This window comes from Tachypleus tridentatus, chromosome 11, assembly GCF_004210375.1.
Source record: "Tachypleus tridentatus isolate NWPU-2018 chromosome 11, ASM421037v1, whole genome shotgun sequence".
In the NCBI taxonomy this organism is placed as follows: domain Eukaryota; kingdom Metazoa; phylum Arthropoda; class Merostomata; order Xiphosura; family Limulidae; genus Tachypleus; species Tachypleus tridentatus.
In genome coordinates this window covers 52,619,193-52,637,271 of record NC_134835.1, presented here as the reverse complement: position 1 = coordinate 52,637,271, position 18,079 = coordinate 52,619,193, and the positions used below count along the sequence as shown (strand labels likewise).

The 18,079-nt window shown below is 32.1% G+C and overlaps 1 protein-coding gene across 3 annotated transcripts in view; it reads left to right on the top strand.

The window, feature by feature from the left end:
* The window catches only part of LOC143232166 (uncharacterized), a 71,977-nt gene extending 56,204 nt beyond the window's left edge, over window positions 1-15,773 (top strand). Inside the window, exons 2-6 of one of the 3 annotated variants that reach the window (XM_076467268.1) lie at window positions 5,338-5,703; window positions 6,885-7,196; window positions 10,992-11,012; window positions 14,343-14,443; window positions 15,562-15,772. In XM_076467268.1, coding sequence (XP_076323383.1) covers window positions 5,338-5,703; window positions 6,885-7,196; window positions 10,992-11,012; window positions 14,343-14,407 — 764 coding nt within the window. In that variant the 3' untranslated portion in view covers window positions 14,408-14,443; window positions 15,562-15,772. Of the gene's footprint in view, window positions 1-5,337; window positions 5,704-6,884; window positions 7,197-10,991; window positions 11,013-14,342; window positions 14,444-15,561 lie in introns of all 3 variants that reach the window. The other 2 variants (XM_076467269.1, XM_076467270.1) reach the window with 2 other exon arrangements.
* Window positions 15,774-18,079: the final 2,306 nt, after the last annotated feature.

Sequence of the window (18,079 nt, the reverse complement as noted above, 5' to 3'; positions counted from 1 at the left end):
ATTTTATAAATCCATCATTTTCTCTGTCTATCATTATGAACTAATTTTTGTAAGCAAAACAAATTTATACCCCCAAACATTAACAGTGAAAAACGGACCTTGTAGTGTCACCGAACTTAACAATCAGCAAGACAAAATTATCTATTCATACTCTTTACATGACAATATGTTTATGTAATTATTATGAATGAGAATTAAACAGATCCTTTATTTTGAAAACTATTTTAAGTCAACTGAAACTGTTTGACCTTCTGAAAATATGCAATAATTGTACACTAACTCAAATGTCCCATCAAATATTAAGAAACAGAACATCGTGAATACACAAAATTTGGGATTGGTATCACTATGTAAAGCAAAAAACTATGTTTACTAACTTTTAGTTTCAGTAACATACAAAAATTTTAGTCAAAGTATGGTGAACATTAAATTTATTTAAGTAATATATATGAATACATAGAGTCTGGACCATTTGTTTTCAATAGTAAATATACAGACATAGACAGCGGAAAAAATATTATGATTGACTTTTATTTTATATGAAATATACTTGATCCAGTCAGAACTGACCTTTGTCAACGACCTTTCTCTCCTTTCTATAATTTCTTTTTCTCTGTCGAACTTACGAATGTGACTGTATGACACCCTTTGTATTTCCTACCAGACAAAGATTAGCTAGCTTGACATCGGGGCAAAGAATGTATGCGTGTGATATTGCTTAATAAAGTCTTTACATTTGGCATTTTCAATGGTTTATGAAATGGTAATAGGAAATGGAAGGATAAATGATATGCTATTCATTTAATATTTTTCAGTTATTGCAAGATGAATTGCTGTAATTCAAATAATGGATAATGCGTATCTTATAGTACTTGTTTCATTGAACTGTAAAAATGAAACAGCAGGTTTCCTAATATCATGTATACAATAAAATTGTCGTTAACGTAATGAGTTTAATGTACTAAATCTAGACATTCATGACGCAATTAAATGTGGAAGTATAGTAACACGTTAACGGTCAACCTTGTAAAACACGTATAAGATAAAGCTATAAAATAACAAGTTGGAACAAAATATTTTTTTCAAGTTTTTTAAAGAACATAAAGTCAAACTAGCGAAACAGTAAATTATAAATCATTAAAGGATATTTAAATAAGTATATTTTTATGAACGGTTTACACATAACTAGTTAGGAAATGTAATGAAATATAGAACTAATGAATTAGTGATTTAAACCGATTATATTAAATCCAGCCATGTTGAGACAAGTTGATACACTTTGTGAAACTCATTGCCTCTGACATCATTTTACCTGTCAGGGTGGCTTAGCAACGTGTTTTCTGGTTTCATTTTGTGGAGCAACATAGAACACTCTTGGCAACACCATCCCTCTCTAGTAACAAACTCTCTGGTATCGAACTATGATATCCCTCTCTTGTGAACAGTACTCAAATTACGGATCTCTCGTATATTATGTAATAGTTCCGTAGCACTCAGGTGACGGGATATTATGTAATAGTTATGTAACAATCAGGTGTATATACAGATACATATTACACCAAATTTCCGTAACACTCAAGTGTATGAAACCTCTGGAAGTATCCTTCAGGCGACCTCCTCCCCTACTGAGGCACCATGATTTGTATAGAGTACAAACCTCTTAACTACCCATGTTATTACATTTACTTAAGAGCTGGTAGTACTTTTTGATCTTTGTAACCTTCGTTAAGAACTAATAGTATCAATATAAGTTAAGTATTTTTAAACTGAGTTTTGGCACGTGCAATACCTATTTCTATATAATATCAGATTATATTAAAATTATTTCTTATTTATTGTTCTGTGACTTTATGTTCTAGACATAGCTCTAATAGAACAGTTCTTCACAATTTACTATCCATTACCTACTAATAGATTTGTGAAAATATATATTTAATGCTGACATACACTGCGCGCTTTTATGTATCTTATAAATACGAATATTTTTCTTTAGTAGTAGTCAAACATTTGACATAGAAACGATCCACACGCAAACACACTTTTGATAAACAACAATTTCACAAGTTGCATACTGCAATGCATTTCATGATATTTAATTGTCTCAGTGTCTAATACTATGTAACATTAGCAGTGCAATGAAAAACCTTGTGTGATTAGAGCCGTGAGTGCTCAGGTTGTATGCGCTTAGGTGTTATACATACATACATGTGATGTTAGCCCGAACTTAACTGTAAGAATATACACGATAAGTTAAAGTACACAAGTAATATAAAAACTGTTCTTGTCACTCATTTAAACTTATGTTCTAGAAAAATATTATAACGATTAAAATCAACTAATAAAAATAGGATGTTAATTATTAATACACAGCTTGACGATCACAAGGTTTCAGATGGTTCCACATTCACTTAGAGTAATCTCTTTAAATGATACCAAAGATATCAGCAAGTTAACAATGACTAAAAGTCCACTGAAAAGTTATGATGTTATTTTTGACGAGCCTTGCATGACCAGGTGGTTAAGACACTCGAATCGTAATCTGAGGGTAGCGGGTGCGAATTTCCGTCGCATCAAATATGCCCGCCCTTTCAGCCATGGGTGCGTTACAACGTAACGGTCAATCCCACTATTCGTTGGTAAAAAGTACCCCAAGAGTTGGCGGTGGGTGGTGATGACTAGTTGCCTTCCATCTAGTCTTACACTGCTAATTAGAGACGGCTAGCGTACACTGCTAATTAGAGACGGCTAGCGCAGGTAGTCGTCGTGTCGCTTTGCGCAAAATTAAAAACAAATTGTGACCTGTGCCGAATGTGTCGCTATGATACACCTTGGCGTTTAATCTCAAAGCATGTTTATTATTTGAAAAAATCTGCTGATAACTTGTATTCGTAAAAAATGTTCTTAAAAGATAATTATGTCTCACTCTAGTTTATGACCTGAAAGTTTACTTCGTACTGAATAAATAGTTATTCTTCAACCTAGTTTATAATCTGGAAGTATATTCTGGATAGGTCTTTATGTTTCACTTTAGTTTATAATCTGAAAGCACGCGTTGAATAAGTCGTTATATCTCACTCAAGCTTATAATCTGAAAACGTGTGCTAAACAGGTCAATATACATCAACCTAGTTTATAAGTTAAAAAAACAGGCTGAAGAGTGCATTATACTTTACCGTAGCTTATAATCTCAAAGCATGTTCTCAATAAATTATTATAATTCACCGTAGTTTATAGTCTGAAAGATGATATTTGGAAGCTGCATATTAAGTAACTTATCGTTGGTTGGTTTAATCCAATGTTTGTCGCGCTCAAGGTGTCTTAATTGTCTGCTGTTTCAACACTACGCAGAGTAAGTTTCGCAACCCCAAAGGCAGCATGAACAAGAAGGAATTTCGTCTTAATCTCATCTACAATTTCAAACTTGAATGAAAAGTTACCCAACCTACACTGAACATCAACCAGATATTCGGCCATGGATCTGTTACAGAACGTATAGTTCAGCGTTAGTTACAAAGATTTCGACATGGAGATGAAAGTCTTGAATACCGCGAAGGTCGTGGAAGGAAGCCATCCTTAGATGAAAACACATTAAGGGAAGTAGTTGAGACAGACCCTCACACAACAGTGCGTGAGCTTGCATAATAGCTAAGCACAAGCATATTAAGAATTAACAGCTACCTGAATACGATTGGAAAGATTAAAATGTTGGATAAGTGGGTTCTGCATAAGCTGACTGAAAATCAACAAAATCGGCATTATGAGACCTGTCTAGGATGACGCTCCAAAAATTAAACGAATTGGGAACCAAGGTTCTGCCTCATCCACCTTAATTCCCAGATCTTTCTCCTACAGATTTTCATTTTCTCACGTACTTTGACAAATATTTGAACAATAAATGCTTTTAAAACCAGGCAGCTGCAGAATAAGCTTGCAGGGAGTTCGTTGACCATAGAAACTCTGATTTCTACAGCAGGGGCATAAACAACATCGTTACACGTTGACAAAAGTGTGTTGAGGCAAATAGTGCTTACTTTGATTAAAGCATGTTTTACAACACTGGTTTATACTTTTCCAAACTTCGCAGTTCAAAAACTACATTTAATATTGGAAAAACTAATATATTATTTATACTTCACCTTAGTTTATCGGAGAGTGTACGAACACACTCTATGTGGGATGACATAGACCCGCATTAGTGTGATGTAAAAGTCATCCGGAATTTTGTTACTCTACAGGTCATCAGAAGCTAGATATAAAGAGCTAACTCACATAGTTGTTTTATGTCTGATGTATGTGTAGATCTTCAGTAATCCAAATTGTCCCAAAGCTGAAAACGAGCGAATAGCCAAAACTGAGATTTCTTATTTTTGTTCGTCATTATCTTTCTTCATAAGGCCTAGTGGACAACCTAGTTTTAGCGTTTGGATTTTCTTATAACAGAGCCACATCGGACTATCTGATAAGTCCATCGAGAGGAAACGAAGCGCAGATTTTATCGTTGTAAATCCGTAGACTTACTGCTATACAAGCGGGAAACCCTAGGTCTACCAGCAACTATAATTTTATTATCATCTGATAGAGTAAAACAGTCTTGACGACCTATTTTATTATTATTCTATGCAAAGTGTAAAAAAAAATCATAATTCTAGTATAAATGTTTTCTTGCAGGAATCTTACAAGAATTATAGACGAATATTAGATGACTGTAAAATGCAGTAATCTGATAACATATTTCGAATAAGCAGTTTTACTTCTTCCTAGGTTACAACTTAAAAGTATGTGCTGAAATGGTTAGTATACTTATACCCAGATTACAATTTGAAAGCATGCGCTGAATATATCGTTAAACATTACTCTAACCTATAGTGTGAAAGCATTTTCTGGATAGATCATGGTTATATTTTGCTCTAATTTATATCTAAAAACATATGTTAAGTTGATTGACTTATTGTTTGTAATTAAGCACAAAGCTATACAATAGGCTGTCTGTGCTCTGCCCAACACAGATATCGAAATCCTGTTCCTAGCGGTTGAGTCCACAAACATTCCGCTGTGTCACTGGTAAGCGTATGCTAAGTTTCTGCAGATCATGTTCATCAATCGACAAATTATTGTCAAAATGTAGAAAACATTACTGAAGCAAAATTAGAAAAAATACAGTTATAAATAGTTTTACAATATTATGCAATTTGTGGGATATATGCTTAGCAGTTTTATTTTTATCAGGCTTAAAAATATTTTTCTTGGTAAGTTAGTGATAACTCTCTGTAGATTTGGAACATAATTTCTATCCATTTCCATATGCTGTAATCATAGAGCATTTCTACTTTTTTTCAGTTACCATTTCTGTAAAGATAGAGCGGCTTTTAGTACCGCGTTGGGTTCGAAATGGGACAGATCACGTGATTCTTGACTGCGAGTACAGCTATACTGTCAGCGATGTTCGCCTGGTCGTGAAATGGTTCTTCAAAGATCAGTTAGAGCCAGTCTATCAGTGGATTCCTGGATTGGATAAACGTCATGTTTCCGGAATTCTATATGGTAGACTTAACATGGAATATACTGTTGAGCCAAGTGATCGCTATTCCCGGTATCGTGCTCTCTATATTATCAGACCTACTTTAGAAATAAGTGGGAAATATACATGCGTGGTGACGTCACTTGCTAGCCAGGACCTACGTCATAAAGAAATGCTGGTTTACGGTAAGTTCTAGTAATAAGAATACGATAGTATTTATATCTAAAGTGCCAGAAAAGGGAAAATTAATTTTACTTTATTTTTGTATTTTGTGACCAGAATTTTTTCCATTTCTAAAGACTATAAATATTATCCTATCTCATAATTTTCTTCCTGTTAGTGTTCTATTATCAATAACATTTGAGTGAAAACATGAATACGTTTTTAGATTAATAATGATCCTGTTTTAACTATCCAGTGTTGAACTTTCCTATTAGGTCATTTAAAGTGACCTAGGGTTGTAGGTCGGGGATAAACATGTAAATGTATACGATCCAAAGCAAGAGAAAACGGTGATTCCAAATTAGAAACACATTTTATTTGTACAAAATGAAAAATTGTAGAAAGATTTTATGTTCCTAAGCCAATCTGAAATGTTTTTAACCGTTGCTAAATTATTTGCTAATTGTTATAATTTTTTGTTTTAATTGTTATTTACTTAGTAAAATGTGGCGAAACTTAATCCATCAATCGTCTAACTGCCTAAGAAATAACCTCGGAATTTACACTTCGAACTATTATCAAAGTTGAAACATAAGTGATTCTGTTGTCTGTAATCACTTTATTCTCTCAATAGAGAGTGTTAATAAAGTTAATATATGTATTTCGGAACATATATATATATATGCATTTCTTTTGCGCAGTTTGTTAAACCTACATATGTTTATATATGTATGTATGTATGTATGTATGCGTGCGTGTGCGTATTTGTGTGTATGTAGTTTATGGCACAGAAAACACAAAAGAGGTAATACGCTATGAGAAAAGCAGTCTTTGGTTTCTACTAAATTTCATTAAATGTTAATAATCAAGTCCTATACCAGTTTTTGTGAAATTTACTAGGAACGTTTGAATTGAAAAAGAGTTAGAAAAAGGAATTTGAACGAAAAACTAGGTCTCGAGAAATAGGAAGCATAACGTCAATATCACAGTTTCTAACCATATTAAAAATTACAACAATCTTAATACTGTCATTCTACCTATAGACGAAGGTAATAATATAACAAATCATGGGACTTGTTTACAACAATACATCTTGAAACTGTATTTCTTTCTAAAAGGTGAGGCAATGGATAAGCACACAGTATTTTGCTTTGCTCAGGATTTATAAGAACAGATGAATAAACAAGGGTTCATTCTTATCTAGCTCCAGCAAAGAATTTCTCCATATCACACAACAAAGTAGCAAGTACAAGGTCAGATATATTTTGTGAAGCAACTGGTTTATACCCTCGCCCAGAGATCTCTCTCAGCATAATTCTACCCGGTCTTCAGAAACATACTGTGTTACAGGAGATTAGTAAGCAGGTAAAGCTCACAAATGGAAGTTACTCAGTATTGCTGGCTAGAAGGTTTGGTGAAGAAGATTTACCCAAGGCAAAAATGATACTCCTGGAGTGTGAGGTTTATATTCCAGAAACAAATTACAAAGTATCGAAAGAAATTTCCTTTTACACAGGTACTGGTGTTCTTTTAGTATATTTATCTGTTTTATCAGTGAATAATTTTCATAATGTTTTGTTTTTAAAAAAAACCAAGCTTATCAATAAACAAATCGTAATGTAATTTCTACTAATTTTACTTTTTAAGAGCCTATTAAATTGAGAAATAACATTGCGACAAAGAACGTGAAATTTACTGAACTCGCTCATTCCAAAGTTAAAAACGTAATGTAGTTTCAAATTTGTTTACATGTGAATATATTTTACTAGAATTTGGAGTTCGAACTTCGAGACAGATACAGAGAAGATAGTCACTTCTACAGCTTTATATTAAAACAAAATCAAATCACTAGCGCCTATAAAATTCGTGTCATTTTGTGATAAACTACCATTTCAAAATTTTCATAATAATTGTGTACTAAAAGTTAAAGCATCTTTTAATTAGTATATCTCTCATTTGTTTTTAGGTTTCATTATATTTTTAACGCTTAGATTTCATTTATTTTTATAATGAACATTTCCTTTCTTTTAGTTGCTATAATAATTTTATGTAAACCATATTAAAGAATGGCCACTCGAGACGAATCATAACTATTGCAGAGAAATATGTGCGAACATATAAGAGCTCTTGGTTATAATGTGCTGCATTTTATCTACTCTGAAGTTAAAATTTTCAATATAGTAAAGAACGTGTAGTAGGTCCAGGGGGTCCGACATGGCCAAGCGTGTTAAGGCATTCGACTCGTAATTCGAAGGGCGCGGATTCGAATCTCCGTCGCATCAAACATGCTCACCCTCCCAGCCGTGGGGGCATTATAATGTTACGTTCAATTCCACTATTCGTTGGTAAAAGAGTAGCCCAAGAGTTGGTTGTGGGTGATGATGACTAGCTGCCTTCCCTCTAGTTTGACACTGCTAAATTAGTTACGTCTAGCGCAGATAGCCCTCGTGTAGCTTTGCGCGAAATTAAAAACCAAACGAACTAGATCTAGAGAATGTTAAAATAGAAAACTGAAATAAAATGACTAGAAAAGAATCTTTATCTTTGGCTTAACCATGTTAATAGTTTTCGGTCAGACTTTTTCAGTTTCTGAAATTATTTTCAAAACAACATGTTCATAGAAAACAGTTCACTATTAAAATACCTAAAGGACTACTTTGTTCACAATTTACTAGATTAACAAAAGAAATCAATAATTTGTATAAAATTACGAGCTTTCCTGTCAGGTCTCAGCTATATCTTACTTATATAAATTCATAAGTTCTGAATCCGCTTTAGAAATTTAATTTTCTCGCATGTCGCTTCCTCACTATCCTTTGTACTATATCATTTTATATTAGAGTTAGCCATGCGTCTTTTAAGACAAGCTGTCAAAGTAGAAAGGTCTTTCCAGCATCTTGTACGACACAGTAGAAAATAACGATCTCAACAAAAACTGACAGTGGAAAAAATTCCGTTTGGTCTCTACTCAGCTGTGAAATTATGATTCGAGATTACCATGTTATTGGGAAGAAGCTAATAAAATATACATACAAAACATGAATTTCTTATTCTTAAATCAACTTTTATTGCAACATTTTGAAAAGGGATTGTTTTATAGGTCAATTGATAGAAACACTTAACGTGGCAGTCTTATATAAAAGACTAGCAGATGATTACGTTACTAGCTTACACATTATTAACATGTACAAATTATCAAGTGGGAGCATTTCTAGCTCTTTAAGTACTTAACTTGGTTGATGTACCACTTAAATTTTATACTCTTGCTAAAGTTTTTTTTGTTTGTTTCGTTTTTTGGAATTTCACATAATGCTACATGAGGGTTATCTGCGCTAGCTCTCCTTAAGTTAGCAGTGTAAGACCACAGGGACGACAGCTAGTCATCACCACCTACCACCAGCTCTTGGGCTACTCTTATACCAACGAATAGTGGGATTGACGTTAACTTTATAACGCTTCACAGCTGAAAGGGCGAACATGTTTGGTGTGACGGAGATTCTCATGTGACCCTTATGTTACGAGTCGAGTGCCTTAACCACTTGGCCATGCCGCGCCGAACATATATAGATTCCACCGGTAATGAACGATATAAAATAAGTCAGGAATTATTTTATTTATATGCCTATCAAATTAAGTTTTTAAGTATTCTAGGCCTTTATTATTTTTTAAATATTTAGATAACGTTGTGTATAAAATTACTGTACGTAGACTTATGATTACTGTTCTAAGACAATATATTTCGAAATAAATTTTAAGGCATATGCACTCAATTCCTCATTTTCTGCACCATCCAAAAATCTGGGTTTAGATTCCTCGCTGTGGCCACAGCAAGTAACAAATTGTGACTTTGTCCTAAAACAAACAACCCCAGAAAAATATCAGTACAAAACTAACACGTTGTAATAAATACACTAAGGCAAAATACCATATATGAAAGTTTTACCTTTTTCAGTTGTACATTAAAAGTGGTAAGAACTGATGAGACAAACCCTTAAAGTGAGGGTTATAAAAGTATTATGTTATAAAAATATTTTGGAAAGACATTAAATTATTAGTTATTTTAATAAAATCATTTCAACTTTTGTTGTAAATAATTTCAAATGCTGATATTTTATTTCCTAATGGCAGTAATATTAATTTTAATTCAAGTTCCGCGACTAACAATTCTGGAAAATCACGTTAATGTAAACTACTTTAATGGAAATGTAAAGCGTTAAATTATAATGAAATTAATTTCAATACTAACGTGAAAAAAAAAATACACGGAAATCAAGATTCAAAAATGAAAAGTTAAATAGAAGGAAATAAATATAATGTATATGTCTATAATTTTAATGACCATATAATATATATGTCTATGATTTTATTGCCCATCCTTTGTTGCGATTATTTTATAGGCTTAACTTTTAAAATCAGTAAGGCTTTTTGGTATTTAATGTCGAGAAAACTATTAGTTGTACCGAGAATGTATATGTGTAACAGGCAATTAAATGTCAGTTTACTGTGTTTTTCTACGTAGCGGTTTCCTATGGCACTGAATCCTTTTTTGAGTCAATTTAAGGCTCTTATATGTTAAACAAATCTGTCTTTAATAAATGAGATGTTTTTTTAATGTAAAGTTCATTGCATATTCTAGAAGTTGCTTTAAGAGACCAAGTGGATTTCTTTGGTTTGATCACCCAAGCAGTATTGTTGAGCCAAAGTGGTGAAACTAGTCTACCGTAGCGGAATTAGACCTCTGTGTCATTCTTCGATTACTTTTTCTTTACTGAAGTTACCTTTTAGTATAAAAAAGTTTACAATTAATTGTATAGTCTTTAAGACAACATGAGTCTAGCACTGTAAATAGAAAGTCTCTCCTGGAGAAATTGTAGAAACGAAACGTTGAGTGAAACACATATAAACTTCAGTTATCGCTTCGTGGTATAATTAAGGATACTTACTTATTAACACAGTCACTCATCTGGTGCGATTTTGTTATGTCCAGAGAATCCTACTTTCTCATATATATATACACAAGTCATTTCAATAAAATCCATATTCTTCTGATCATAAATGTTATACGTTTTGTCATTGAAATACTTGTTTTTGTGACCTATATTATTTAATGTTATTTAATATTATTTATGCTTAAAGTTAAAGACTAGATTAAGTTGAATTGCATAAATTTGACATCAACAACATTGTATTTTACAAAGCATAACTAATGCCGTTTTTCATTCTTAAAGAAACTATAAATGTTTAATAAAGTTAATTATATTATATTGTTGTCTAATAGTCTATTTTTTCTGGATGTTTTGTTTCTCTTTAGGCCTTTCTGTTGTTAACAAAGGTGAGAACATACAACTTATTTCAGCCGTTCTTTATCCATGTCTCTTTTAAAGTCGCTTATGATCTGTATTTATAAACACAGACAAGCATTTAGGGCAAAGCCTTTCAGCTGTTCTTCTTAAATATTTTTGATAAAGACAATAAAACTAAATCCTTACTTGTAAAACCTCAAATTACACCAATAAACATTACGTTTTAAAAAAGTACTATTGATAAAAATGAAAAAAATAGATTAATGAAAATATTAAAGATAATATTAGATATTTAGAGGCTTTTATTGTAGTACTTAATATAATCTGTCATGAACCAAGATACATGATTTCAGGAGACCAACCAAAGAGAAAATTAAAGAATCGATTCGCAAAGAGTGTTTTAAAAATTAGATTTCTAAATTTGTTTTGTGCAATGAGAAATTTTTTGTGCACGATTATTTATGTCAATTATTTATTTTAGCTTAAAAATACGTCTACCTTGTGTGACACACTGTGACATTTAATGTGTATGTAACTCACAGATGTAGAGCCTCTTACTCAGTTTATATTTTTCTAAGCTCACATTAACTCACCAAATACAAAATATCCATCACCCTTATAGGACAATAGTTAGAAAAATTACAGAATGTAACTACTTTTCAATTCCTCTCTTTCCTAACAAATTTCAGTTAACTTTGGATACGTAAACGCGAGTTTAAAGTATTCCGTGTTTATCTCATTCTAAGTAGTGTAGAAATTCGACCGTGACATATTATTAGTATGTAAGACTAACAACAATTCTGTCTGGTTAATCTTTAAAAGTTTCAAGCGATATTTACATTCCATCAGCCTTCTCGAAGTCTGACTTGAATGAAATAGTACACTGAAGATTCTATCTACTAAATAAGATTACAAGTTACAGTAGGTTTACCGAATGAACAAGAAAACCGACGTTATTAGTTGTTACAGCCGACATTTATCATCATCAGGGCTTGTTACTACAATATTAGCTTAGCCTATATTAAACTCCACCGGTAATGTTTAAGTTTCTTTATAAAAACATGGTAAGGAGAGCAGGTGAAATGTAAGTAAGGAAAGACTTAGGATAAATATTTATTCTAAAAAGACTCGTTCAATAGCTCATGTCTCGTTTTATGCACACATATCCACTTTTACTAAAGGAAGTACTTTATATTAAGTTCCTTTCTGTGTTTGTTTGTAGATTTCTTTACATGTTCATATTTTCCCAATCATAATTACCATCACAATTCTATAAATATTCAACTACAGTTGAGCACATCATTTAGGTTACTGCATGTTATGCGTGTTGACGTTCATTCATTATTTTTTAAATTTATTTCTTCTTTGTCCTTTGCACATTTTACTACAACTAAAATTGTTTCAAATCATTGTTCAGCTTGTTAATGGTTAATAGTTTGTTTTAAGGATTAAATCTATTTTATATATTTTTAATTTTTAAAAAATTGTACTAATGAACTTATTTTGGAAATATGTTTAATAGAGTTAATTTAAAGCACCTCATTTGTAGACGTCTGTCGCTCGTATTACAGAAAACAGTGACAACAATTACATGGTGACGACCTGTGTCTACTGCTACTATTTTTACGCATTTTCTTTGTTAATATATAAAGCATCAAAACATACATTAATGGTACATGTGTAAAAGTGCTTAACTTTCTGGAACTAGCCGAATAAAACAATTAATAAAGAAATTAATCTTTTATTGTACCAAAAGCTTTGTTTTGTTGTGTGCTCTTAATATATTATGCCTGAAAAGGATTTCTTTCCCAAGATTTTCGTTAATCGAAATGTCCCTCTCCTAAGAAAACGATAACCATAAGACTCTTTTAAACGGTTTATCGTTCATGTGAATACTTTACTATTCAAGCCTTTATCTGTGCTTATATTATCTAGTTTGAAAATGTTATTTTAAGCCGCTTTATCGCATGCCTGTTAAATTTCAGCATTTTTTTTTAAATCCTAGTTTGGTGACGGAATGGCGTGAAGTGTTTTTAGATTCGTAAACAATTTCATATACGAACAGCTATACACACATATGTGTGTGTATATATAAATATATATACTAAGGTTTTCATGTAGTTTATCACATTTCATTCTCCCAATACGTATTTCTCTGATAAAATATTTTCTATTAAGTACAGTGTTTTCTATGTATTATCACAATTTCTTGCAAACTTTCACGATTACTACTTCTTAAAAGCAAATAATTATTATGTTGGTAATGTTAAGTGATGAGCAAGTATTTACATATTAATTATGTGCATAATTTCATTTTTATTCTCTGTAGCATTCGAGTGATTCAACCGCTGAGCACAATATTAAGTTTCTTGTAAAAATAGTTCAAAGAGTAATGTTTTTTTTTCAGTTTTCAGTTTATTACAACATATACAAAGATATACTTGATTTTAGAATTTAGGGTCCAATATATTATCTTTATTCCATAACATTACTTAATATAGCTAAATAACATATCATTCGCGTTCTTTAGTTGAAATTTCACAATTCGACTTAGGGAAGACATTCCAGGAACTTCTTGTTGCCACAGAAATCAAGACAGTTGTGAATCTAGATATTTAACAATCGTCTGCTAAATATTCGCTGTATAGATGAATGGTGTCAAAAGAAGCCCAATTAAAATGTCTCATTTAACCAAGATTGTTAGTAATTATAGGTAGACGCAATTATACTGACAGCTCTTCTCTTATCTGTAAAGTTGAATGCTTGAAACAGTTTTAGTTGAATATAATCGACTTCCTTGATTCTTGTTTTGGATAAAAACGTTGCTATTTCATGTTGTTTTTCACATTCAGCACGTGAGTATTAGGTTTTTGAAGCACGATAACTTTAAAAAGTGAAGGCGATTTAATTTTAATAAAAGTGTTGCTCATTATAATCAAGTTATTCACCTAAATTATACAAAATCTACTTTAAAACGTTTCTTCTAGTTCCTACCTTCCAAATATCAACTTAGTTTTTACGTTTGAGGCTCTAGACGAGAAACCCTTACAGAAATCCAAGTTCGTGGTAGCCAGCAACAGATTAAGTGTATGTTCAAAATTAAAATTAGTGAATCCACTTAAGGAACTGTAATTTCCTGATAGAGACAGAACAATGACTTCTAATTTTTTAATTCCTTCTCTCTCTCTTTCTTCTTCTGAGTACTTTATTGTAAGTTTTTTATACTTTATTATTATTATGCTAATTTTACTGACAAGAACTGTATTGTTTTAAATATTGTATCAACGTTTGGATCACGAATCGTTAGATTTCTCCCTCGGCTTTCTCTTACTTTACATATATTACATTGTTAATTTCAGCACCATCGAGGACTTTCTCCTGGATGTACGTTCTATGTTTTACTGTGCTCACATTGAAGTCCTAACATACCATACTTCACTGGAAGATCTTTGTTATAACAGTACGTATCAAGTTAAAGTATGACACAAAGTTTTCAGAGTTGATTTATAAACGAACGCCATGAGGATGCAAATATGATTTCAGATGAAACGCAATTCACAAAACCAAATGAAATGGATCACTAGAAACCATTGCACATCATGTGTCATTCGAGAAATGTTTAGTATATACACACATACCCTACATTTAGTAACGTTTACTTTTCTGGTGTATAAACAAAGCAAAATATTATGTATGGTCAAGAAATTCAAAGAGTAATTGTTTTGTTTGTTTTTATATTTAGCCCAAAGCTACACGAGAGCTATTTGCGCTAGTCGTCCCTAATTTAGCAGTGTAAGATTATAGGGAAGGCGGCTAGTCATCATCACCAACCGCCAACTCTTGGGCTACTCTTTTACCAACGAATAATGGGATTGATCGTAAATTAGAACGCCCCCACGCTGTAAGGGCAAGCATGTTTGGTTAGACAAGGATTCAAACTCGTGACCCTCTACTTATGAGTCGAACGTCTTAACCACGTGGCCATGCTGGGCCTATGAGCAACTGAGTTTTGTTTTCAAATCAAATATATTTTGTCAAATCTTAAGTTTTGAAACATGGGTAGGTCAATTTCTCACAAAATGCAACTTCTAATTTATAGGATCAGTTTTCAGGTAATTTAAAGTCCCATTTGCACAATTTGGATTCTATACAAAACTTAACGTAGGTGTTAGTTAATGAATGAAATATTTGTTAAGTAAAAAAATAGAAATGTACGATTTTTATTTACTGTCTAAATGATGAGCGCATTTTGCTCTAGATCATATAACAATCTTATTTATCCTGTATGTCGAAGATATGATTCACATATAACGCACTTTTTCAAATAAAATGTGGATCTAACTTTGAGCATGCTGATTCTCAGTTTTGTGCCAATTAATTTTACCCCTTCAGTTGTTTTTACGTTTATTTATTTATCAAAAATTGGCCTTAATTAAGAAATTATTTTAATATTTAAGTATGATTGTTACGATTACTTCAGAGAGACAATTACACATATAGCAAGAAAAGTTTGTCTTTACAAGTTTATTTATATGTATATATATAAAAGTTAAAGACAAATGTATTTATTTTTTCCAGGGTTTCATGAAATGCAGAAGACAAATTTTATTCATTGACCGAAGACAGCCTACTTCCAAGGATATATATATTTTTCTTTTTCTTTGTTGTGTAAAATTCAACAGTCTATTTTACAGACATTCAGTAATAACGCTTGGAGTCTCAACTTCCCAACTACCACGTTAGCCTAGTTTAACATGTTTGCATTAGCCTTTTTGAATAAAGTAAGTTAAAAAACAATGCTGAAGTTTGTTGTTGTTTTTTCATTTAGAGTCTTCTCTCTTTTTAGACGCAAGTATATTTAACAGTTATGTTTGTAATCTTTAAAGTTACAGAAACAAAAGTTAACACAAATGTACTTAACAATAATGTTTCTAACCTTTAAAATTACAGTAACAAAAGTAAATTTATTAAATGACTGTTCAGGATTAAAATGATTTTTCAAAAATGTTTAGCCTATAAATAATTATTGTTATTACTTCAAAAACTCTTAAAGCAAATCAGAAGCGAGATAGTTAAAATATCCGAATAGCCATGAAGCTCAATATTTATGCAAAAACGGCTAGTTTGGGTTGAGAAAATATTTTACATAGAAGAGCGAACAACGTTTCGACCATCAGGTTCACCGAAGAAGGTCGAAACGTTGTTCGCTCTTCTATGTAAAATATTTTTTCAACCCAAACGAGCCGTTTTTGCATATATATTTCTCTACAAGTGGGTTTTCTATACATCACTGAAACTCAATATTTGTTTGCTTTTTTTACATTAAGTCAAATACACACAAGTTTTCGATTATTTCACGAAACACAAACAAGTCGACATAACACATTCGCGAAAGTTATTCAAAAACACTCATGGGGATCCCTATTTCTACAGTAAAAGAGAGCATTTTATAAGAACAATGTTTAAGGCCCTGTGGTACCCTTGGACGTACTTCCTCCATCTTCGACCATGCTCATTTTTTTATCAAGACATGGGCACTATTCTTCGACATCTCAACTTGTATTATAATAAGCTTCTGCGAAAGATAGCGAGGGCCTTCTTGGACGACATGTTTTGAAGAGCGTTTCACGGATCATTCACTTTGCATGAATATCGACTTTCAAAACCCCGGTTAGTAGATCAAGAGCACAAAAGTTCATTAGTACTGTATCGGGAGATGTGACATGAATGTGCTCTTTTCCTTATAATTCTAATTTCTTTGTTCATCACCCTCATGCAGATGACCGTTGATTTTCTGGTGTGACAAGAAATTTATAACCATTTCTTTACAAGCTTTCATTAATTTGAAGTCCTTATTTGCTATTTTGTTAAAGTAGCGCGAGGTATTCCCAGCTTCACTGCAATTGCTTTTTAACATCGGATGGTTCTCTAGCATTCACTTTGCAAGTGTGGGTATTTTCTGAATTGTAATGAGTAACGATTTCGGATCCTGTTTCTTTCTTAAACTCTTTGCTGTGCGAGTTTTTCCGTTTCAGTGAGAATATGGTTTTCTTTTATTCTACACCTTTAGACAGAACTGGTTAAATAATATCTAGTCATAAGTCTACTCTTGCACTGTTGTACCATCAAATGAGTAGAAATTGGAATTTTCCGTAAACTTAATGTATAGATTCCAAATTGTCACCTATGGCGCCACGATTAGTATCTGAGGCAACGTACCATTGTATTAACATACAAAAAACATTCTTTATATATAGTGCAAAATATAAATAACATTTATGAAGCATCGAGGTAATAATAAGTTAATTAGATAATATTTGAGCATCTTTCAATAAGTGGTTTTCTTCCAGGTCAGAAGACACGAATCACTTTTTGAAATATATTATAATTTGATTTCTGTTGGGAAATAAAAATACATTCCTCACATTAATCTTTATTTTAACCAGTTTATAATTGTTTAAAAGTATCTAACCACTAGTTTCTAAAAGATGGTTTATGATGCTTTTATTAAAATAAATTAAATTATTTTTCAATGAACTTGTACTTAAAAGTATTCGCGCCAAGCATGCTCGCCCTTTCAGCCGTGAGGGCGTTATAATGTGACGGTAAATCCCACTATTCGTTGGTAAAAAAGTAGCCCAAGAGTTGGCGGTGGGTGGTGATGACTAGCTGCTTTCCCTCTAGTCTTACACTGCTAAATTAGGGACAGCTAGCCCTCGAGTAGCTTTGTGCGAAATTCCAAAACAAATCCAAAACAAACTTAAAAGTATAGAATTATTGATTATGAAACTCAGTATAATATTAATTTTTCAGTTGTTAGAGAATTATATATATGTGTGTGTGTGATTTTTCTCAGATAATATGGATGAACACTTGTTCCTTTTCAACTTATCAAGTAAAACCACAGCAAAATGTCATATATATAATACAATAAATTTTTTTTCTGTTTTAGTTGAATTTCATGTAAAGAAAAGATACTTAAAAGTTACTCGCACTAACCGTTCCTGGTTTTGAAAGTGGTAAACTTGAGGGAATACAGCAAGTCTATAACACTCACTGCCAACTTTCGGGTAATTATTTACCGGCGAAGACTATG